The 25,111-nt window shown below is 39.8% G+C and overlaps 4 protein-coding genes across 4 annotated transcripts; 2 read left to right on the top strand and 2 right to left on the bottom strand.

Moving 5' to 3' along the window:
* Positions 1-540: 540 nt before the first annotated feature.
* Positions 541-5,901, bottom strand: LOC117551068 (transmembrane protein 43). Its single transcript, XM_034223760.1, has 12 exons — positions 5,744-5,901; positions 5,023-5,163; positions 4,762-4,896; positions 4,030-4,124; positions 3,864-3,913; positions 3,543-3,612; positions 3,393-3,463; positions 3,142-3,269; positions 2,962-3,036; positions 2,129-2,230; positions 1,760-1,877; positions 541-1,677 (listed from the first exon to the last, which is right to left on the bottom strand). Exons 1-12 carry the CDS (start codon positions 5,759-5,761, stop codon positions 1,472-1,474), a joined length of 1,209 nt encoding a protein of 402 aa, XP_034079651.1. The 5' UTR covers positions 5,762-5,901; the 3' UTR covers positions 541-1,471.
* A 786-nt stretch (positions 5,902-6,687) lies between these two features.
* On the top strand, positions 6,688-10,996 carry zgc:112334 (uncharacterized protein LOC619199 homolog). Its single transcript, XM_034223822.1, has 11 exons — positions 6,688-6,891; positions 7,363-7,470; positions 7,563-7,659; positions 7,749-7,886; positions 7,972-8,170; positions 8,265-8,396; positions 9,167-9,266; positions 9,374-9,545; positions 9,659-9,803; positions 10,235-10,289; positions 10,388-10,996. Exons 1-11 carry the CDS (start codon positions 6,850-6,852, stop codon positions 10,532-10,534), a joined length of 1,335 nt encoding a protein of 444 aa, XP_034079713.1. The 5' UTR covers positions 6,688-6,849; the 3' UTR covers positions 10,535-10,996.
* Positions 10,997-11,457: 461 nt separating this feature from the next.
* Positions 11,458-15,409, bottom strand: ndufaf3 (NADH:ubiquinone oxidoreductase complex assembly factor). The gene is made up of 5 exons (XM_034223830.1): positions 14,437-15,409; positions 12,920-13,115; positions 12,758-12,824; positions 12,401-12,501; positions 11,458-12,283 (listed from the first exon to the last, which is right to left on the bottom strand). Exons 1-5 carry the CDS (start codon positions 14,610-14,612, stop codon positions 12,176-12,178), a joined length of 648 nt encoding a protein of 215 aa, XP_034079721.1. The 5' UTR covers positions 14,613-15,409; the 3' UTR covers positions 11,458-12,175.
* Positions 14,982-24,060, top strand: LOC117551108 (NCK-interacting protein with SH3 domain-like). Its single transcript, XM_034223829.1, is given in 14 exon segments — positions 14,982-15,355; positions 16,204-16,316; positions 16,444-16,651; positions 17,565-17,640; positions 17,827-17,969; positions 17,971-18,381; positions 19,049-19,219; positions 19,765-19,851; positions 20,419-20,557; positions 20,659-20,739; positions 20,937-21,065; positions 21,503-21,592; positions 21,688-21,860; positions 22,356-24,060. Coding segments are annotated over 14 exon segments (2,217 nt in total). The 5' UTR covers positions 14,982-15,184; the 3' UTR covers positions 22,581-24,060.
* Positions 24,061-25,111: the final 1,051 nt, after the last annotated feature.

The raw sequence follows: 25,111 nt of genomic DNA, 5'->3' as shown, positions 1-25,111 counted from the left end.
CGCTATTTTAATTCAAAAATCTTTATTCTACTTTAACGAAACCATCCCTTAAAGGTGCGGTATGTAAGTTTGAGAAACCGTCTCGAGATACACTTTTTGTTATATTCCATGGAATGCTCTTAACATCTCGATAGCAATGAATATCTTAAGTGCTTTGACAAAAAATCCATAAAAATGTCATCAGTGGAAGCCGTAGCTCTGTAAAAAGCACGACCAATCATTTTAGCCGGCCCGGCTAAAATAACTGGATGGCCTACCTGCCTGTCAGCTTTCCGTCTGTGCACAAACTTATCTCGTGCCCCACATTGGTCATGTGCGCCTTCGTGTGTGTTGGAGGAGGGGCTCTGTAAGGAAGTGGCAGATTTTTTCCGGCTGTATTTTCAAATTCTAGCGCACTCAAACTGGTTTCTCCAAAATTACCAACCCCACCTTTAAGTGTTTTAATAAAAAAATTAAGGTATAATGTGAGAAACACTTTTTTACTTCATTGCCTCTCTTTTTGGCCTCCTACCTTCCAGGCCATCTTGACTCGCACTACAATAGGAAACAAGTGCTTTATTTGACATGCATGAAAACCAACATTACAACACATTTGCAGATTCTGTTCTTTGGCATTTTACCAAGATTGGCCTTTCTGTGTAAACCAAACACTGACATTCATCATTTTACAAATGCAAACTGAATATTATTCAAAAATGTTTACACGTCAATTGAATCAGTTTTAGTTTGTAAAGAAATCACTGCTATCAGCACTGTTGTATTTTGAAAATAGTTTAAGGTGATGGAAATCTTGGATAACCTGTGATTTATATTAGTGACAAATATTCAGTCCACTTGCCAGTTTATTAGGCACACTAAGCTTACACTAATAAACCGACATGATGGTAATTGTGTTCAGCTTTATGGAAAAATATATATATTGTCCAGTCCTACCCATAGAGGTCCTACCCCATTTACATCAGTGAGTATACACTAAACATAATAAAGTTACATTTGATTAACACCTGCGTAAACAAAACTAAAAATGATGATTTAAACCTCCATGAAATTAGAATGTACTGCATGATTGAGTATGATTTGGGTAGAGAGCAATAAGTCAAGACAAATGATTGACAGTCAAAATAAGACTGATATGATGCTCATTGTAAGCAACACAATATCAAGAGGATGTGAATATTTTCTTTGGTGAATTACATTTTTTAAAGGCAACATATAAGATGTGCGGTCTGAAGGCAAGAGCAGTGGTTAATGTGTGATTTCTTTGTATCCATAAACATAGCTCCAAGGTGAAAAAGGGATACCCAATGTCACCAGAGCTCCTTGGACACTTGATGATAAAAACATGTATCACCATAGAATGTCTGTTGTTGTTGCTGCTGGGCAAAACAAAAATGGCTGCACACTCATTCCTCAGATAAATAAATATACAGCCAGGCATCGGACACGGCTGTGAAAATCCTCAGTTTGATAGTCATTCGTTCTTCTTGGCTGTTACAAGTCCTGAGCGGGCGAGAAACATGGGAAGCAGAGCTAGAGCTCCCAGAGCTGCAGCCACTAACGGTCGGTAGAACATCCATCCTACTCCGATGGTGAGGAGGGACAGAGAGCAGGAGACACACAGGGCGAAGATCTTCAGCCCCACAGAGACGAGCTCTCTGAGGACAGGAACCCAGTCCACTGTACGCACACAACAGAAAACATTAGGGACAGGAGATGCAAGAAATCAATCCGTGATGTGGAGCAGTGAGTGTGTGTTTACCCAGCGTGTAGATGATGCGCATGGTCATCTGGATGCTGAGGAACATGAGGGCCCAGCCTGCAGCCCTGAGTCCCCACGTCTTCATACTGTTGGACTGCTGCTCCTTCTCAAAAACCTCCTACAGAAACAACAGAACGATCAACTTCCAGAACCAAACGTGGAAAATATCAAAACATGCTATATATGCATTTTCCTATGCCGATTCCTTCTAATCATCATTTTCAGATGTTTTTTCTTCCTAATAACTATAATTGACGGCATACACAAACATTTCTGGAACATTTCAATTCAACGGTATGTAAGTAAGACTTTGACAATTCAACAACTTCCCCAAAGCTGTCCAAGGAACAAAATGAAATCCCCGCTGACCTCTGCAGAGAGCTCCTCCAGGTACAGGATCTCCAGAGTGTCTCCTGACTTGGTTCTATACGACCTCAGCTGCTCCCCTCTCTGCATGGCCACAACACTGACCTGAAAACAGTCATGGTTTATCAACGAACAAGATTTCATTAGAATTAAAGGTGTGTGATCTGAAGAAAGATATAGTTTCAGTTAGGGCTAAAACTCTTTGGCCGGAATAAGATCTTAAGACAATTAATTGGCCACTATTTTGGTTAAGTAGAAGTCATTTTACAGAATGTTTTATTTTCTTTATTTTAATTAACAGAAGAACGGACGTCTTAGGGTTTTAGATTGCTGGTTGAGCAAACAATGATTTCAATAGTTCTCATTGGGCTGAATGAAATAATGGTTACAACGAATAACTATTTGTATTATTGGTTCAATGTTTTGGGTTATTTTTTGATTAAGCATTTAGTCATGTTTAGTTATGCGTGAGAGACCAAAGAGAAATCTATTTTCAAGACTTTGATGTTAATGTTGCACCAAGTATAGCGCAGCACTATGCATTTGTTTATGAGGGGTCAAAATGTTCATATTTTTTCCACACCCCCCAAAACTCACAAGATGATAAATATACACATTTTTAGGAAAAGTCACAAAGTTTGAGATGAGTGGGTTTTATGTTTACAGGGTTACATTTACTTGAAAGTGCAGGGAGATAAAAATGACCCTGTGGCGGTTCTAGTGTCGATACCAAAATATGACACAAGGATACAGTGGAAACTACTTAAAGACAATGATCTACTGCTCTGTCATCATGAAGGAAATGTATATTCTGACTTGTCTTCTGCAGCACTTACAGTTTGAGCCGGTCCGAAGGGAGACGTCTCGCCACTCAAACCAGCGAAGGAGAATCTCACGCGCACATCCCCGACCTTGTGAGCAAAACAATAAACTCAATAACTGCACCAATGTACGAGCATAACCCTTCAGCAGTTTATGTTTGTAGTGAAAGTGAAAGTGTACTTCATGAGGCTCACCTCAGGCCTGCGTGGGTTTTGGGTGTGATAGAAATAATCGTCATCAATGCTGAGGAAAGGGTCGATGTTAAAGAGGGATAAATCCCTCAGGCTCAGCGTCTGGAAGTTATTTATCTGCTCCACCAGGCCTGAGGACAACAAAACAATTAGTTAAATATTTAGGATTCAAGTTAAAACAATGTTACATACACACAATAGTGTATTGCTGTTATTTACTTAATGTATTTGTGTGTATAATTCTTTAAAGATACCTTTGGACAGACTAAAAGGTCCAACTCCAACATCAGGAGCCACGACTGTCACACTCTCAACTGCCATGGCACTAAAATCAAGAGATGAAATTAGAGATAAACTCCACACAAACACACACATTTTTTATTTATTGATCCATATTTGTGTACCTCGGGTTCTGGTGACCAATTTCCTTATCAAAATGGCGACTGTTAACCAACTCGGATTTCCACTCGGTGTCTAAAGAAAATGAATCACAACTCTTTAATTCAAACAGCACTCCAGATGAATCCATTAGTTGTTCAATATTTTTATAATTTTTCTACGAATAAAAAGAATCAACATCCTTAAAATCCAGATATATGTTCCAGAATATACAGTATTTAAGTTGTGGACAAAACAAGATTTGAGATAGAAATGTTTCACTATTTTCTGACATTTTATACTTTATAGCATGTTGTTGTCAAATACTGGAAAAATCACCAACTCACTGTAGTTGTATGTCGTCTCAGATTTGGTCTGACCATCCTCTTGGTAATCCCTAAAATCAGAACAGAGTAACAAACTCACTTCAAGCCAATGATGCTCTGTAATTCAGCCAACATTTTTCCACCCGACCGCACCCTGAATGTTGACATAAGCAGAGAACAGACTTACTTGCTCTCCTGGTACTCCACCCACTGATACATCTCCACCTGCCTCTTCAGCTTCACTGCCTGCACCAACACTCTGTAGTTTGGATCGTGGAGGGGCTGTGAACAGGATATGATTAATCCCCTGAAATAAGGTTTACTTCAGAATATGACTTTAACTGAGCAACTTAGAATGTTTTCTGGTAGCATGCCATTTCATTAAAGTGTCAAACTAGATAGAGAATTAAAGAAAACAAAGAAAATGATATCAAGATGTTTCCCCTAATCTGTACTGAACTTGTAAAATGAATATACTGTACTTATATATCTATATCAGCATTTTCTGACATGAGTCGGTAAATATGGAATACCGCCTGACTGATAAAGGATTTGTGAGATTTAAACAAACTGAAAATGAAGTGATAGTGTTTTACTAAAATATAAACTTTTTGTTGATAAGGATCTTATTTGGTTGTTACAGAATTGTACATATAGTAGTATTTCCAAAATCAAAAGTATGTCTTTATAACAATGACACAAAACTTTCAAGTGGTTTTCAAGGTAAATAAGTTCAAGGTTTTAGCGGAAGTGTGGAAGATAAAACAACATGCAAGGAGTCATCGAGACATTGTGGAGGAATCTGATGACCATAAATACTCAACAAGTTGATCCCAGTTGTTTGCTTCAGAAATTACAAAAAATGATGGAGTCTTTATCAGTATGTGATTAGAGAGAGTGCTCTGACACATCATTTTACCTGTGAGGTGTGCAGCTTTGCAGACAGGTGCACTAAACGGTCGTTGTTCTGCGGGTCGAGGTGGGAGAAAGGCTCCAACGACACAACCTGAGAAAGACCCTCATCCAGGGAATATGCTGTCCGCAGAGCCCGCCCCTGAGAACAGAAACCGTGACAGAGAGCATGAACTGTGTTGGTCTGGATGAACAAAAATGTAACTCTGACTTGAATAGTGTGCATTGTGGCTTTGACGTGACATACATGATACACTGCATTCCTTACCTCATTGGTGAAGAGAATATAGATTGAGAGGAAAAACAGTCCGACTCCAACAACTGTTCCTCCTGCAGTCTCACTTAATCGCTCCAGGAATCCAGGGTTGGATTTAACAGACACACGCTTGTGTTGGTTTGGGTCCGTAATCTGAGACACAAAAAAGCAACAAGAACAAGAGTTGAATGCACTAGAAATATGGGTGACATTATTGACTTGAAGAGGAAGTTTTGATAAATCACTCAAGTTAATACATGTTGGCTTTATATTCTCCTCCACAACAGGACACGAATGTATATCATGCTTACTTTAAATAACTATTTGTATTATGTTTAATGTAGCATGATTCACCAGGACATTGGATAGTAATATAAAAGACTTGCCTAGCAGTCACAAGAATATTTTATTAACATAAAACTGTGGAGAGTTTGGCTTGTCTCCCCTGACATAATGAATAACTCAGTGTGTTGCTGTTGTATAACATTGTAAAAGCTGCTTTTACTTTAAACTCCAGGAGAATGCTCTCTAAGTGATGTTGAACATTACAGACAGATATGCAAAGTCAAAATCTGTCTCTAGAGCTAGGCGTGACGGACACACCTCTTTTGTTCAGTGCTAATTTGGCTTCTGAGTATACATATGTCAGTCGCTAGCGTTGCAGCAAAGCTAACTCCAGAAACTGTTTTTGTTTCTCAGGTAAAAACAAAGCTTCTTAAAATGAATCACTTACTGTCTGAGCTGAAGACATGTCTCTGACTTGTTGAACTATGCAGTCAAACAGAAACGTTTGTTAGCGAGGGTTGAAGATGCCAGGAGACTGGAAGTTGAAACACGGTACATAGTCAGGACAGTGAGGACACCAGTGAAATGACACAGAGAGCGCTTTAATTGATACCCGGGGTAGAACGGAACTCTCACGGGTAGGCGGAGTCGGTAAACCTATAGACTAGGTATGTTCCACTATGCCGCATGGTTGTCACGGTGAGTTAAACAAGCGCATCTCAAGGAGGCTTTTTCCGACCCACACGTCTACTTCGCAAAGTATTATGGGTAGTCGAGTTCTGAAGCAGCTCAGCGTCAGCAGCAAGCAATCCTACTGCAATCTCTTAAAACATTTCATCCTCTAGTTAAAGGTTACGTAATGTTGGAAACTTGGAATTATGCCAGTTCAAGCCATTGTTGTTGTTGTTGCGTGTTAAGGCATTTTTTATTCAGAATGTATACAGTAAAGTACATAAGTACAATTGACGTAAGTCTACATTACCTAAATAGAACTTTGAATCATGGATCTGAAAACTTTACACACACACACACACACACACACACACACATATATATACCATGTATACATCACTTCAGGGGACATTACATTGACTTACATGCATTTCCTGGAGACTTATACTAACCTTAACCATAACCAACACATGCCTAACCCTTACCCTAACCCTAATCCTAAACATAACCAAGTCTTCACCCTAAAATTAATGATTCCCCTCATGGGGACCTCCAATTTGTCCCCATAAGGGAGGCGAGTCCCCACACGTGACTGTGTAAACAGATTTAGGTCCCCACAAGTATAGTAATGCTAGGCCACACACACACACTCGATAACACACAAGCAAACAAAGATGTGCCAGTCTTAAGAGGATTATTGCAAAGGCACACAAAGCAATTACTGTCTGTCACCTGTCATCATCATCCTCATCATCATCATCACCATATTTGTGAAAACAACTGACTGCACACAGACACCTTCACATAACTGAATAGGTTACACTCGGGAAAAGCACTACGACTGAGGGTGGCAGTAGCAGAACGGCTGAAAAGACTGTTAGGATGGAGCAGTATGATATAATTGTGCTTGGAACTGGACTTAAGGTAATTAAACACATATTTAATGCAAAAATACCTCACCTTGTGTGTGAAGAAATACAATCATCAATACCATTAACATGTTGTATTACGGTAAGATCCGATAAGATCTTTTAGTATATATGTACCCTAGACTATTTTACTTTTTAACACTTTACATGAAAGTAGTGGTCCCGCTTAAATGTAAACTGTATTTATTTGTATACCACCTTTCATGTAAGATGCACTACTTAAAAATGCAATGAAAATTCAACATCTTTCTCATGTAGAACAGAAAAGAGAGCATTGCAGCAGTCGAGCCTGCTAATATTGAATTGAGCATGCATGAGACTCAGAATTTGCGTGCGAGATAAACAGATTTCTAGATAAAAGGCAGTTAGTGTGATGTTACTGATGTGAGATTCAACATTTCTAAGTTTCTAAGAGCTTGTAGGCTTTTATTATGAACTGAGGGCTGACCTCCCCTATCTCTTTCAGGAATGTATCCTTTCTGGTTTATTGTCTCAAAGTGGGAAAAAGGTTCTTCACATTGACAGGAATCCTTACTATGGAGGAGAGAGTGCATCACTTTCTCCCCTTGAAGAGGTTTGTTCACATGAAAATTGCATATCCTTAATTTGAAGAAGTTGCTGCCCATTTGTGGTATTTAATGTGTGATATGTTGTCTACAATTACAGCTTCACAGGAAGTTTAAGGTTCCTGGTCCTGATCAGTCAATGGGCCGTGGAAAAGAGTGGAACATCGACCTCATCCCCAAATTCTTTCTTGCCAACGGTGAGAGCCTATAGCGCAGTTGAACTTGTGATAGGTGCATTATTGTAAATGAGTCGTTTTCTGTTCCCTCTGCCTTGTCTTTGCATCAGGTGACCTGGTGAAACTCCTGGTGCACACTGAAGTTACTCGATATTTGGACTTCAAAGTGGTTGAAGGCAGTTATGTTTACAAAGCAGGCAAAGTGCACAAAGTCCCCGGCACAGAAGAAGAAGCCATGCATGCTTCAGGTGATTAACTTGAACCTGAAGAACAATTCTTAATGATGACTTTTTATTCCATTGAGTAATTTTAAAACCAAATGATGTGTTTCAGATCTGATGGGCATGTTCGACAAGAGAAGATTCAGGAAGCTGCTGTTGTTTGCCCTGAACTTTGACATGAGAAATCCTCGGTCCTACCAGGATGTGGATCCTAACAAGATGACCACACGGGACCTCTTCTGCCGCTTCGACCTGGGACTAGATGTCATGGAGTTCACAGCTCATGCCATAGCCTTACACAACAGTGAGAGGTCAGTCACAGGAACTCACTTAAACTGGATAACAAAGAGTGTCAGGTGATCATTTTGGTTTCACCGGCCTGGTGCTGTCTCCTGCACCCTGCAGCTACCTGGACCAGCCGTGTGGGGAAACCCTCAGACGGATCCGGCGGTACACTGAGTCTCTGTCCCACCACAACCCCAGCCCATACATCTACCCCGTGTACGGCCTGGGAGAACTACCGCAGGGATTTTCCAGGTAATATTATAATGAATCAGATTGTCCCCTGAATTATTTTTGAGAGGTAATCAACATAGGAAACAAATTGTGGCATACAGGCTGTAAAAAGATCAGATTTTCACTACACAATGTTTGTGGCCAAAATAACTAACAATGACAACAATATTGCGATATCTATAGAAATATTGAAATAATAATGCTATGAATAATGTCACATTCATCCTTAACTTTGTTTACTGTTAAAGCTCGGTTGGATGCTACTCAATCGGAATCTATTGGTACCTGTTTATGTGGATAATTATGTAAATGATGCTGTATGATGTCCTTTTGTTGTTCTATTTATGTTTTTATGTTTCATGTGGAACTTCTTGAGCAGGTCTCCCTTGAAAAAGAGATCAATGATCTCAATGGGACTTATCTGTATAAATAAAGGTTTGAAATGAAATGAAATGACTGTAAGTGTAACTGTACAAAAGAGCAACAAAAGATGATGAACAGATAGAAATTGAGAGGGACTGGATTATTGACATGAATATCAATATTTTATCTTTTAAGTTATTGTCAATACTGGTAGGCCTATATTGTGATACCCCTGTGTGGAACTTTGCGTTGGCTACTAGATTTCATGATATAGATATGACAATCACAGTGATAATGACAATGACAATGACAGAAGATAGCCTGGATGTTTGTAATAATATATTTTTTTATTTATCTTGCACCATCGACATAAAAGTCACTGTGCATATTGTTCAGGTCCTTGTATCCTACCTGGTTCTGTGTTTCAGACTGAGTGCAGAGTACGGAGGAGCTTTTCTCTTGAACACAGCAGTGGATGAGATCGTGATGGATGACGGAAAAGTGAAAGCTGTGAAATGTGAGGGGAAGGCAAGTGTGTTTACATGGAGGAAGAGTAAAAGTGTTGGGATGTTTGTAGAAAATGTCCAGCAGCACAATTCTTCACTCAAAGATTGTCTTTCTGTTTTCGTCAACAGCTGTTCCATTGTAAACAGCTCATCTGCGACCCCAGCTATGTTCCTCATCGAGTGAGGAAAGTGGGGCGTGTGATAAGAGTCATCTGTTTATTAAATCATCCGGTTAAAAACACCCACGAGGTCAACTCCTGTCAAATCATCATGCCTCAAACGCAACTCAACAGAAAATCTGGTATTTTAATCCCTTTTTTTACGAAGCATCAACAATTACTAATTATTATTTGAGAATAAATTATTGTGGTAGATTTTGGTTCACAAGAAAACCCTTTTGTTTCATCCATGCAGATATTTACATATCTGTGGTGTCTTATGCCCATAATGTGGCCTCAGCCGGGATGTACATCGCCACAGTGAGCACCGCTGTGGAAACCAGAAACCCAGAGACAGAGGTTCAGCCGGCGCTGGAGCTCCTCAAGCCCATCATGCAAAAGTAATGATTTCATTTATTTATTTATCATGGTTGTGTTAAACAAATAACTTTTTAAAGCTAAATGTAATTGATTTTATATGTTTTCTTTTGGATAGGCAATGACAATGGTAAAATATGAATAACCCCTAATGTCTTCTTAGTTCTATTGTCAGTATGAAGATATATTAATTCAGAGAATAAGTATTCAGAGGAATTGGTGTCAGGGTCTTTATTGTATTACTATTTATTTATCTACTTATTATTATTAGTATTATTTTATTATCAGTTCTTATTTTTGTTGTTAAAGTTTTCCAGGCATGTCTTGTCTGTTTGTTTCATTCTGATGCAACACTAATATAAATGAAATGTTTAAAATGTAATGATAAAAGCAACAGTAGAATTACACTATTTTGAAAAAATGACGTTATTTTATTTCACCACCTTGAACCTAGATTTGTTTCAGTCAGCAACTTGCTAGTTCCCAATGATGATGGAAAACAGAGTCAGGTAATGAGAAGACTTTCTGTGAAATAAAATAAAACATTAAATGAAATGGGATGAAGTTTGGCTGGTGACAGATTTCCTCTCTCCTCTCTGTTCACTAGATATTTGTGTCCCGCTCATATGATGCATTAAACCACTTTGAGACTGAATACGAGGACATTAGAGACATGTACCGCCGGATCACAGGAACAGAGCTCTGCCTCGGAGGATCTCAGAGACATAACTCTCACACCTCGGATGAAGACTGAAAAAGACTTCAGGGACAAGTAATGCAACCGTTGGGAGGCCGTAATAACAATATTGAAGGTTATACTCACGGCCGTGAAGCAGAGTCGGGGGGCGATGGAGAGAGAGTAACTAAGGGAATATTGGAGGTTTTTTTCCTGTAGTTAGTTTGCTATTTATACTGTCTGTGAAATTTGAAAAAAAGAAAAGTTCATAACAATTTGGAAAAAAACATTTATGATTTGAAGTAGTAATCTTCTTTAATCTTAATTGAATAATACTCAATGTATTCAATATTTTGTTACATTCTGTATTATTTAGATACTCTGGGGATATTAGTATTTTCTATTTTGAATTTGTATAATACTTGCCACTAATGAACATTTAAATTTCAAGTTTAAATGTATACATGCCGCTAATGTTAATGTTTATTATATGTGTATCATATTGCATCTTTTAAACATTTTAAAGTGTAATGCTTTACACTGATGATGGAAACATTTTTCCCAATTTGGGATAAATAAATTATATATATATATAATGTTTTTGTATGGGACAAGGTGATGCTTTTGACTGATGTAAAGTCCTGAGAACGCTTGCACTTAGGATAGAAATACATCTTAGGTCTGTTTTATTATTAATAAATCATTACTTTATCTAGTATCGCTTGGTGTTCATTATTCAATATTATTTATCTGCTGGATTTAAACATTGAGACTGACACTGGGCATGTGGCACAGAGGCAGATGATTAGAGGATGAATCCGGGGGATATGAGGAGGATTTGTGGATCGTCTTATCTTTTGCAGCTTATGTGTGAGAAGGACAAAGCCAATGCATGATGTCATGTGCGGTACACAGGCAGCTTGTAGGGTGGAGCCTGCCTGAGGCAGAGGACACACAGCGTAAGGAGGATTAGCCAAATGAAGGACAGTCACCACCAACACCTCGGGTTGAATACATACACATTGTTTATTGTTCTTATTTATACATTTGTACAAAAAGAACCCTTTTATCTGCTGCATAGACCATTGTAGAGTTGCAACGAATAACCAACTAATCAATTACTCGATCAACAGAAAACTATTTTGATCATTGATAAATAAAATTAAAAGATTCAGGCAGAATTGGATAACCTGCATTTCTCTGTTTGGTATCATAGTTATTTGAATATCCTCGGTGTTTGGACTGAAAAAAACCCAGACATTTAGAAACATCACCAGTGAGAAACTGAGATGGAATTTTTTTCATCATTTTATAAACCAAACGATGCATAACCAGCAAATGAATCAATAATGAAAATAGTTGTTGGTTGCACCCCAGAAAATAGCTACTCTTCCAGGTGTCTTTACAAAAATAAATATTCCATATCCCACAAAAAACACATGCAAATCATAACAGGTTATTGTTTGTTTCTGTTTATACTTTTTTACAGTCTTTCTGAGACAGCTCACTGCTCAGATCACTGGGTGACGAGGCTGAATTTATAAAGAATAGTTGTTACTAAATAAAGTGTTTCTTTAGAGCTGGACGTCACTGAGTTTGTTCCTTTGGAAGCATTGTGCAGAAGAAGAATAACCCTCCCGTAGACCTTGGGTCAATCAGACACCTCTAAACTCCATCTGCACAAATCAGTCCTTGTTTCTGTTGACACAGCAGCAACTCTTATTCCTGTTTGAGTGACAGCGCCGTGCTGACAGGAGGCGGGATCAGACCTGCAGCGACCACTCTGCGCTCACTGATCAGGAAGTTGAAGGTTGCACATGCATTTGCCTGCAAAACAGAAGAGATGAAAAAGAAAGACAGAAAGTTGAATTAGGGCGCCTCAATTAGTGTAAGAGCGTTGTGTGTGTGAGTCATAACGTCAGAGAGACCCTGAGAATACTTTACCGTGTCTTGCACCTCCACAGCGATGCCTTTACGCTTGAGTAGAGCGAGGACTGAGGGATCAATTTGTTCAGTCCGTGAACCTGTGCCCAGCACAAGAATCTCTGGATAAACAACAAGAAAATATGTCCAGATAAGTGAATAAATGCGGAATAACCTGAATAACTGCTTAGAAAACGTAATGAATGCAAATAAAATGTATTTGTTTCACAGGCTGCAGATGTAAACACTATTTACCATGGGGGATTTGGGACAAACATGTTAAACAGCGCTAAACACTACTATCTTTTTCTGATGTTTCTCTTTACACTATATTTTGGTTTTCTTTTTAATCCATCACTCAGCTACACATATATTTACCTATTCTTGGTTCAAGCATGTGGAAAAGTGAGACGCTTTCTTCTGTGATGTCTTTATGAGTGCCAACCTTCAGAGAGAGAGAGAGAGATATTTAATAAACAACAATAAACCCAGTTGTTTGACTTCATCATAAATCAGTACTAGTTTGGATATTGATCTCACATTCCACTGCAGGATCGCAGGAGGCAGCAAAGCACAGGGCCCCAACACTTTGTTTCCGTCGATGTTGAATCCCCTGGAGCTGTAGTTGTAGATCATGACCCCGCTGCCCGGCTCCTTCTGCATGACGGACACCGAGGTACGCTGGTACATCTCATCATCGCTGGGATCCAATCTGTGTGCACGAGACAGAAAGGGGCTGCAACAAACACAGTAGAATGAACTAGAATCAATGTCATTTATTTACACAGGACTTGTCACTTATACTAACAATAGCAAGTATTAAGAGTGCTTATAACGAGAGTCTCTGAAATTATGTTTTTATTGCACAGGTCTTATCCTGGGCTGGATGAATTTAATTGTGACCAGTTGTGATAATCGAGTATGAAAGGGAATTATAATCAAAATTATTAGCCCTATTTTCTCTGTGAATCCTCCATCACTTCAACAGGCTGCACTGAGGAACTGTTTCCATTTGGCCCAGTTTGAAAGCCAACATATCTAAAGCCAACCTACTGACAGGGCTGACAGCCAAAAGCTTCAGGCCTGTTTCTTCAGAAAAAAAGCCAAGAAAACGTTCTGCTTGTCCAAAGAGCTGCCGCACATTTCAGCGTCTTCTTACCCATTTTCTTCCTGACTTTACAAACACATTGGGCAAGCCCTTGTTGAGATGGGACACACTGTTCTTGTTAGTCCACTAGTGTCTCATCAGTGGAGCAGAGGACTTATGAGGTGAGTCAGACTGAAAGTAACCAAAGACTCCACCAGATGCAGCCAGAAGAAGGTTAACGTTTGTTTCTAATGGGAATTTTTGAGTTTTAATGGAGTTACATCAAAAACCTTTACACAGAAGATGTCAAAAAGTGAAATCAGTTCACTTTGCTCTCACAATGTTAATGTATTATTATTTTCTAAGCAATCATTCAATCAATTGGTCAGCGACAATACAGCACATACAAACATTACCTTACATGACCTCTAAATGATTTATAGAGTATATAATCTACAACAGGTACCCAAACTGAAAAGCTACACATGTGTCTTCTCAAAACTATGACGTTTTAAATCACAAGTGTTAATAATTAGATTGTACGTGACACATACAGTATGCTCGCCTTGGAATCATATGGTCAATGGTCAATCTCTATTTTCTGTCATATTTTACAAAATACATCGTTGATTATTAAAAAAGATACAATGGATGGATGTGACATCCCATGATATAATGTGACCTTCAGTGTAAAGAGCATGACTTGGATAGTAATGGTTATTTTAATTGTGTATTCATTTTAATGGGAATAACACTATGCTATACAAAATAGGGCATACAACTATTTCTTCCTCTGTTAAATAGATCTAACTTGTATTAAAGAATGGTGATAGTTGAAGCATTTCATAACAAAACAGGACTCCTCTCCTCTACCCAGAAGGGAGGAAATATTAGGGACAGTTGCTGAAGCGACACCAATACAATCTTCATCTTAAAAACAACACAAACTTTAGAAGAAAAACTACCGTACCTTGAGAGAGCGGGTCCTGCCCTGGAGGAAAAGAGAAACCCGTGTGTTGATCTCTGAAGGAGCAATCTAGCACACACAGCAGTGGCCATGTTCAACCGGCGACACAGAAGGGGGACGGAGTTCTGTGTAACACCAGCCGTCTGTTTCCGGTGTTGTGTAAAGCTCAATCGAACCATTTTTATTTTACTTGTATTAATGTGCTTTCAGTTTAAGAACACTTAAAAACTGGGAAGTTAATGTTAAAGATGTATTCATTGCTATCGGGATGTTAAGAGCATTCCATGGAATATAACAAAAAGTGTTTCTGAAGTGAATTACCTGCCCTACCTTTAATATGCATTAAGTCAGGCACAGCAAATTGTATAATAGTCTACTGTTATTATTGAATTATTATTTAAACATTTAGAAAGTGTTATCACTGCCTGTATAAGGAACTATTTTATGAAATGTAATGGTGATGCGGCTGTTCAGGGATCAGTTCGAGGATCCTGCTCTGCCTTTGATTAAGATGCCTGTGTGGAGCAGCAGCGCCCCCTGCGGTGATCATCGATCACTGCACTCAGGTCAGATGATCCGGGCTGCTACATTGTAAATAGACAGCGGCGATCCACCGGGGCCATGCCTTCATAGTCTCTTTAAATCTCCTCCAACAGAGCAGATTTTTCCTCTCGGAGACTACTTATCTTCCGACACCGGTTCTTTCGATATTTCTGGTAATTTCGGCTTGTTAAAGTGTTTTTATTAAAGTATGTACCGGTCTCTGTACGCCTTCCGATCCGCGGAGCCCAACTCGCTGCACTTCGCGGCCGGAGAAAGCTTCCTAATCCTGGAGAGGAGCAACAAACACTGGTGGCTGGGGTCCCGCTGCAGCTCGGGGGAAACCGGCTACATCCCCTCGTCATACATCGAAAAAATACAGGTAAACAACACCAATATCCTGTGCGAGGACCATGTCGCATCCTGGGGTGAAAGTGAAATCTGGTGAATGCGTAGTAACGTTCAGGGTTGAATTTATGGGATCGAGAGAGACAGATCACTCGTAACTATACTATATGTCCTAAAGTGCAGGCCAAACTGAAGCTGACTGCAGATTATAGTGAGGACGGAAATGCACGCTTGCTGTAGGATCCATAAATTATTGGAAAGGTTGCATTATGTAGGGACATTGCCCTTCTGCACTGCAGCTGCTCACTGCGACAGAGGGGAGATATAGGAGAGGAGTGATAGGGAGGAAGGAAGGATGGATTATGTCAGGATAGGATGATTTAGAATGTCATATGAGACAGGAAATAGTCAAGGACCATACAGCAGCAAGACAGAAACCCTCTGTTTGTGCTCAAACTCCTGTGACTTTGTCTCTATTTTATTATCAAGGATCATTCTAACTGTTCTTTTTATTGTTTAACAAGTAGCTACTCTCCCCACAGCTTTTCTGTTGGACACACCCACATGCACTATGCAGTCAGAGGACTCTTTTCTCCAAGGATAACTAGTCAGAGCATGTACTTTGTGAGATCACAGGCTGACACAGTGGCAGGATAGGAATGCTCTCTCGTCCCTGTCATTGGCTGTTGAGGTTTAATGAGCTGAATGTGATGCCTCAATGGGCCACTGGTTAAATAGGCTCTTTTTTATTCGTTAGATAACCGCCCTAGTTTGTTTCTGCCTGGAGTCACACACAAGTCCCCGGGCCACAAGTCTGTTCTGTTTTGTTTAAAGTTGAATAATTATGTTAATTATCCCTATTTCTCTCTTTTTTTTCTGGAGGCCCCAGAGCAGGATGAAGTGTTGCAGTCTATTGACAGAGCGATCGAAGGAATCCACAATGTGGCCTTAAAGAATGGAGGCAAATACAACCTGGAGCAGAGAGATGTTCTTCAGTAAGAATAACATTATAGTTTATAATTATGTTCTTCTTCTTCTTCTTCTTGTTCTTATTCCTCTTATAGTTTCTGGCCCTTTCTATGTTCCATATATAAATCATATATATATACATTTCTGTTGCAGAAAGTTGATCCATCACAGAAAGGAGACGCTTGCACGACGGAGTTCTTCGTCCTCCGTTCACAAACAAGGCCTCCCATCTTCCAGCAGTGAAATATCTCTCAGTAAAACTCCTCCTCCTCCCAACGGCCTTAACCGAGACGGACGGCAGAGCAGTATGCCGATGTCAGGAAGCGTAGACAATATACAGTCAGAACAGGGTTTTTATCAGGTGAGAAATGATACAAAGTACACATTTAAATGTTTTATTTGAAACCACCTGCCATGGTCAAATATACACGAGTAAAACATTTAGATATTATTGAATATTCTGTCTTTTTTGTTTTTACTTTTCTGTCTACCTGTAAAGCACTTTTTTGTAATGTATGTAATTATATATTTTACTTATGTTCGGCATCTAACACAATTGTATAGGATGAGTTACAAATGTTGTATGCATACATTGTCCATTTATTCCCAACATCACAAACTATAGCCTGTAACATAGCGAACCAAATTGTGTGACACAAACAGATCCAATTTCTAATGAACATTTGCTGCGAGCTTCTTCATTTTGTAAAATCATAGTCATGTCCATCCATGCTTCGACGTTTTGGATTCCTGCAATAACGCATGGTACATCTCTTTCGATAGATATTGGGATTTGTGCTTGATAAGTTGATCAGAAACTACATCTGTTCTCAATGTGCAGATCAAAAACACATCCCATCTTTCGGATTATAACTTCAGTTTTTTCTTCTTTGATAAAAGAAATATCAGTAGTTCAGCTCCAACAATTATGTGACGAATTAATTGATCAATTAAAAAATAATTTTTTAACAGAAAGTATCTTTCTTTTAATGCTATAAGGTCAGAAAATGCTGTTTTCAGCCTCTCTAATGTGGAGATTTCATCCTTTTTTTTTATCGCATCACAAATATCAAACATACTGAATATTTATAGATCAAACAATGAATGAAGAGGCACATTCATTGAAAATGAGAACAACGGTTAGTTGCAGCCTTGTTGACATTACCGGGGTATGCATCTCTGACAGCAGTGAATAAGATCATGTTGTGGAGTGTAGAACATCACGCACACAACATTTGCCCTCAGATGACCTGGTTTGTATTCTCCTCCTGCAGGTGCCTCCTCAAGCTCGGCGTGCGGCACCAACCACCCCCCCTCCCCCGGAGAAACAGAGGAACAGCCGGCGTCCAGGTGAGATCTCTCAGCCTCACTTTAAAGCTTATGACTGTCTCACAGATCCCAGCGCAGCCTTGTTGTTTTCAGCTGATGCTACCTGCTGCAGCTCTATTACTTCACAAACACTCTATTCTTAGTCAGGTCACTCCTGATCACCCTCCTCTCTGTAACTGGAACTCTCTCTCTCTCTCCCTCCCTCAGCAGATCCAGAGGTCCCCTCCAGAGGGTCGTCTCTCTCTCCGTCCCCTGCTCCCTCCCTCACGATCAGCACCACCTCTTTAGAGTCAGGCTCCTCCCACTCAATGGTCTCCTCTGATGTCAGCTTGCCAAGTGTGTCCAGCACCCCCCCCTCCTCCAGTGCCGTCCCGCGTGAAGCCCGTTGCTCCTCCCGCAGACAAGCCTTCCTCCGACTCCCCCCCTCAGCCGGCTCCACAGAAGAAGAGCCCGGCTCCACAGCCTCCCCAGCTCACCCCCCCTCCCTCGCAGCCCGCTGTAGAGGAGCAGCGTGAGAGCGAATGGCCTGTGGCCCCCCCGTCCATCGCTGAGAGCCCTGCCGGCAGCCCCTCTCCCTCTCCCTCTGAGCCGATTCCCAGGACCATCGGGGCCGAGCTGATCGAGCTGGTGCGGAAGAACACGGGCCTGAGTTACGAGCTGTCGCGGGTGGCGGTGGGCGTGGTGGTGGGCCACCTGCAGACCACCTTACCCCAGGCCGCCGCCGACCTGGAGCAGGTTCTGCTCTCGCTGGTGGACAGCAAGGTCAGATTTGTTTTCATTTCATCGTGTGGATTCAGCGCTCCCAGGAGAATACCGATGTCTTATAGAGTTACAGCTCAGTCTGCATTTAGCTGACACCTCAGAGTTGTTTAGAGACGCGGGGGACAGCACACACAGAATCACTCTCTCATTTCCTGTTTCTAAACGCAAGCTTGAAATGAACTGCTGATTATTTCCTGGCACACATTTCTGTTTCTTCCTGTGGGTGAAAGGTGGTTAGTAGTGGGCAGTGGGTCATGTAACCTAGAATAGCTATGATGAAAGCTTTTGGCTGCATCCTTTATTTACATGGCCACACGTGGGTACACTTGACCCCGCTCATCCAATTATAAAGCCTTAAACACTCTGAGGTCTCTGCAGCGGTTTTTAATTAAGGAACACTCAATTAGGGCTTCACAAAACACTTATAATACAGATCAAATTGAAACGATACCAAATAGAGCAGAGAAGCACACAATGTCATTAACTTACACTTGTAAAAACACCAATGTTACCCTTTAAAGTCGGTATCTGTAATGTGCTTTTCAACCTACCGAAAATGATCCGCCAGCCATATCGTTTTCTATATCAGAGAGATAAATGACACTGTGTACTGGTATTTCAAGTTGGAGCACTAACAGGTGTGTCATGGTGTTTTCTGTGGCTGCAGGTTTCGAGTGCAGCGCTGCCGCAGGGTCAGGTGTGTCACGACGAGCAGAGGCTGGAGGTGATCTTCAGCGACCTCGCCCGTCACCAGGGCGACTCTCAGCAGCGCAGCTGGGCACTCCACGAGGACCACGCTCTCATCGCCTGCTACCTGGAGGAGCTGCTCAAGATCCTGGTAAACTCTTACTGCTACGTCTGAAGGGCTCTGTTTCTGAAGTGTAGGGAGATGGGATGACAGAAGTGTATATCTGTCAGTGTTTGATTATAAAAGCACTTTTCAAAATGAAAGGTGCACAGTCAAAGCTTTAAATATCATGTAGTACAGTAACACAAGAACACGTAGAAGACAAGTCATTTAACATTACCTGCTTTCACCTTATTTCTCCACATGTATGTGTCTAACTTACTAATGATTTCTTTAAATTGGTCCAGTATTAAGTGTGGATCTCCCATGGGAGCACAGGACTCCCCAGCTGTCATGCTGTAAATACCAGACATGTTTGATGGGATCAGACCGGCTCAGACTTTACAAATCCAGCAGTGTGTTAAAGACTGAGGCTGTAAACTCCTCTGGCTGCCAAATATTCTCTATTGGCCCCAACCTCAGGGATTTCCAGATGAGTTGTAAAAGGGCTCCATAATCCACAACTGTCAAACAGATTAGGAAGTTAAGAGATTATTATATCATTGCCGTTACAACTCAAATCTGTTTCATTTCAGACTGATGCAGATCCAGAGGTGTGTAAGAGGATGTGCAAGGCCAGCCACTACGAGAATCAGCTGTCCCTGGTTTCTTATTATCAGATGGTAAGGCATATAATAAAAGAAAAAGGAAACAATTCACACATCTCTTAATTCAAACTTGAAGACTGGGTGTTAGATACTTATGTAGGAGACCTCTCCAGTTAGACCTTTTAAATATTGCCAGAATAAATTATATGAAGGATGTCCTGCCGAAACATCTGTCTTACGATTTTCAAATGTCAAACTGGACTGCTGTTTGAGTCTTCTGAGTTTAAGACTTTATTATAATGAAGCAACATTAATTAATCTGTATTAGAGACAAATTAGTTAATAAGGATTAGGGAATATATTCCTGTCAAAATAAAAAAGAAAGTCCTTTTCTTTTATGGTTCTTCTTTATTATTATTATTATTATTATTATCATATATATTCAGTTCTTATAAGAATATATCAAAGTGTTACTTCTTACCCAAAGATGGCCATGAAGATATTTATTGTTGATTACATGCTAAATACAAATGTTCTGTTCCAAGAGCAAACTAGATGTTTTCCCTCGTTGATCTGAACTAGGCTTGGTGCTGATAAGTAAAGAATGAAATGTTGTTCTTCCATTTTTGCCGTCATGTGCAGGAGAATCGAGTGTCTCTGCGGCTGCTGCTGCTCAAAGTGTTCGGGGCGATGTGCAGCCTCGATGCTTCGCTCATCTCCACCCTCCTCAACTCCATCCTCCCCATGGAGCTGGCCAGGGACCTACAGACTGACACACAAGGTGAACACATTAACTCTCCCCTGTCTCCTGTTCATCTGTAGTATTACCCTTCTTTATATTGACCACAATTTCTCTTTCCTGGTCTGTGTTTCTGTCCTCAGAGCACCAGAAGATCTGTTACACAGCTTTGGTACTCACTATGATTTTCTCAATGGGCGAGCAGGTGCCATATCTTCACTACGGTATGTTGTTTATTCACAGTTCTCCTCTGCATATTAGCTTATACGCAGACATAAAACTATATATATATGCTGATTTTCCTGGTCTTTAAGTTGTACATGCATGCAGTATAAGGTGTATTACAGGGATAATGTGTTAAATGTGATAATGTGTTTTTATTTTATTCTTAAGACGTAATCCTGACCCTCCCTGCTTTTAGAACACTTGAATGCAGACTTTGTTCAGTTTCTGCTGGGTGTGGTGGAGGACGGGCTTCCCTCTGATCCCACAGAGCAGCTGCCGGACATCTTCCTGAACCTCGTGCTCTCCTTCAACCTGCACCACACGGGTGAGAACGGCAGCAAATACATAGCAAAAATATAAATCATTACATTATTAGGACTCTGGTCCTGGACGGAAAAGCAGAGCCATCATTAATGTGATGTGTAATACCTATACTTTTCCTGCCACAATAAATCAAAATGCCTGCCAAAAAAATTGCTGCAATGCACAATTGTGGAAGTGTATTAGGGCCAGGCATATGAAAGCAGAAGGAAGGAAGATGTTTTGTCATTGGCAAGAATAGATCCAGCAACTATTATTCCCAACATTTCAAATAAATCCTGCAATGCAAAATTAGAAATGTATCCTACTCTTATTTGTTTCTCCTTATGCCTGGACCTAATACTCTTCCCTACACGAACAAGTTCTACGTTTGTATTTATCAGCTGACGTACAGAGCTTTTATTGTTTGACTATTCTCTCTGTGTTGTCTGTGTCACCCAGAACCCGACAGCAATGTGATCATGCAGGAGCTGAAGAAGAAAAACGTCAAGATCCTGTCAGAGAAAGTGCTGCTGCTTCTGAACAGAGGCGGTAAGATAATACACTGTTGTGATATTTCTCATTCTGCATCAATGCTTTTGTGTACTGACGTCATCGTGACTGACTCTTTGACACCTCCCCTCCAGACGACCCTGTGTGTATGTTCAAACACACCCCGCCTGCACCGCACTCAGTGCTCAAGTTCCTGCAGGACGCTTTCTCCAACCGAGAGACCGCTGACATTTTCTACCGCACTGACATGATGGTGATGATTGATATTGCTGTCAGACAGATATCGGACCTTTCGCCTGGAGACAAGGTAAGACCTGGACAGGCTACTGATTGATCTTATGCTTTAAAGTAGTAGTTTCACATTTGGGAAGAACTCCTTTTTGTTTTCTTGTTGAAAAGTAGACGAGAAGATTGATACAATTCGTAGTACCATAAATACAGCTGGTTAGCTTAGCACAAAGACGAGGAAACGGCTAACCTTGTTTTTCAAAAGATAACAAAATCTGCCTTTCAAATTTCTAAAGCTTACTCACAGACCAGTTGTAACTTTTTTTTTTAATCAGTATTAAATAAAGTGTTAAATCCAGAAATTGTGTTTTTTGCCATAATATTTTGACGCCAGTAGCAGAAACCTCCCCGAGATTGCAGCTTCTTATTTATTTGCTAGATATGACAGGTCTCATACCAATCTTATCATCTAACTTTGGACAAGAAAGCAAATAATAATTTTTCCTAAAAAAGCAAATGTTAATTGTTTGTAACTATGTCTGATTATTACCTCCTCTTTCGCTCTCCCATGAAGCTGAGGATGGAGTATCTCTCCCTCATGCACTCCATCATACGCTCGACGGACTACCTGGAGCACCAGCACCGCCTGCCTGACCTGCAGGGGGTGCTGCAGAGGATTCTCAGGGAGGAGGAAGATCCAGGAGAGGATGAAGGGAGCGCTACTGCGAAACAGATGGATAAGCTAATTGTACAGCAGATCTACAAAGAGTTCCCTCAGATCAGTGAGAACCAGGACTAACCGTATCAGTATCATGCTCACACACTGTAGTCCGCTCCCGTCTACTGCAGGGAGGAACACATGGAGGAAGAACACTTGACATTCAATGTGACGCCCTGCTTTCTGTGCCAGCCTGTGATAGGAGAAACCAATCGGTTTTGCCAATGTTTTCTTGGACTTGTGGTCCACGGCTGCAGCATGCATGTGATTTTTTTTCACAGCTTCTTCCATTCTCAGATGAATTATATTTGTGTGGGAGTGTGAGGTTTCTTTCTCTGGTGTTCTTGAACAAGAAGGGAAAATATGACACAAAAACCTGTGAAGTTTAGTCATACTTAAGGATTCATATCTAAAACGTAGGCCAAACATTGGAGCTGTTTCTCAGTGAATTCATTGCAATAATGACCTTTAAAATCCCACAACAATTCTCTGTATGTACTCAGAGTATGTATAATGAAAATGTGCTGCAACCACAACTTAACATTATATAACCAAAATATATTTTACCAAATTAGGCCAAATTCAAAGATTTTGACTGAAAAAGGCAGATTTGAGGTTATGTTACAGAACAATGTGCCATTATTCAATCTATTGTGAAAATACTTAATGTGCTTCCGTTGTAGCGGGACCAAACTACTGTGTGTTACATCATTGTTTTCTTAAAAGAGTATTCAACTCTTAAAACTGACTTCCTCTTCACTCAGTATAATAAGAATTAAATTCAAGTAGAACGAGTTGATCATGTTTTCTGTTCTAGTGCGGGAGAGCACACTGACTCCTCTGTTATCATTAGCTGAGTCACCCGCTGCTACATATCAAGTCCCTCCTGTGGCTCCTGCAGATCTCTCTGTCCGGTACTTTTGTCTCTTTACTGCTTCTCAAACACTTTAAGATAACCGCTCTGTACTTATTATGCAAAGCTCCTCTAGCGTCAGAAGTCTTGGCTGTTTACAGATTAGTGTCTGTATGCTGCATTCACACTAAAACTAAAACTATCTGTGCTGCAATAAGTCTATATAGCCACTTTCAATATTGCTGTAATATGCTGAGTCTTTCTGAAAGGGAAATGTGTTCTGCATTCATTACTCAAGATAATACATTCGTCAGCGTTGTTGATTTCCAGTTAATTATCTAATGCTCTCTTACTGAAAATCAAGACAATGGAGAGAAAACATATTTAATTTAATTTTAGTTGTAATACTTTAACAGCAACATGTACCTTTCCTTGTTTCTCCCTCATGATGTAGTGATCGATGTTTTCCCATCCTACTCATCTCTGTTTTGATCTCTGGCATGGTGACCCGTCTGGAGATGGTAGATGAAATCCAGAAGTGATATCAGTTTTTAGTTAATGACACAGTATTTGTTCATTAATTAGATGTGAGTCTGTTTACAGTGTGTGTGAGAAAGGTGAGCGTCTATTCTTTTTATGATTAACATTGTCTGCAAAACAGTTACGACTGTGTTATAATAAAACTAATAAAGCTATATTTTAACAGTGCACGTGGTCGGATTGGTTGTTGTTGATTTGAAGACAGTACAATTATAAAACATAATTAAATATTATTTCAGAGTTTTGTAAACATGCTGTTGGTCACACTGTCTCACATGTAACCAGCATAAGAGATACACAGATGTTTTACAGTTGCAGCTTCCAGCAAGTCTAGAGTTTGATGTTAACAGGTTAAAGGAAACGGTTACATTTTGCTCATGATCATGTTTGTTAACCCCAGTTTAGACCTTCTCTTTTTCCTTTCCTGTGGACATGTTTGCATGTTGTTCGTGCAAACCAGACTTATGTACAGTATATACATTAATTTGTTTTATTAATGAAATATTGGATATACATACACTTTTAAGGAAGATATGGTAATATTGAAGATTATACATCACAAAAAGAAAGAAAAACAAATTCAAGATACATTAAACTAAAGTTAAACATGACACTGCATGACAGCTTCATAAATAACAAAAGTTACATTTTGTTGTTTGGATATACAGTATAGTGTTGGATAAATATATATAGTTAATTGAGTCATACAGTATATTTTATTTTAAACTACGTGATATATTATTAATAGTATTGTAGGTGTATATTATGAAACAATCGCATACCTACTTTTTCCTCTTCTTCTTTTATATATATATATATATATATATATATACCAATGGTTGTACAATGGATACAGTAATATTGCCATAGTTATTATATGGATTATTTTTAAGTAAGTAAGTATTTGACAAGTTTTTAGTCAAGCATTTAAACCTCCTTTCATATATTCATATATCTCAAATATTCACTTGCTCAGAGTTTTTTTGACATTTGCATGACTAAATACTTTTTTGCCTGCCATTGTTGCTTTTATTAGTATTTCTTAAAATGTTCTTCGTTCATGTTTGGCCGAACTATTTTAATATGGAAAAAGTTAATATCTCACTTAAAATATCTAAATAAGGATGCTCGGTCTGTATTACTGTCTTCTTGGTTGGTAGATAGATAGGGATGGGGGGGGGGGGGGGGTCAGGGGTAAATTGTTATGATGATATAATAA

Source organism: Gymnodraco acuticeps, unplaced genomic scaffold, assembly GCF_902827175.1.
Source record: "Gymnodraco acuticeps unplaced genomic scaffold, fGymAcu1.1, whole genome shotgun sequence".
NCBI lineage: Eukaryota > Metazoa > Chordata > Actinopteri > Perciformes > Bathydraconidae > Gymnodraco > Gymnodraco acuticeps.
This window is presented reverse-complemented; position numbering and strand designations above follow the sequence as displayed.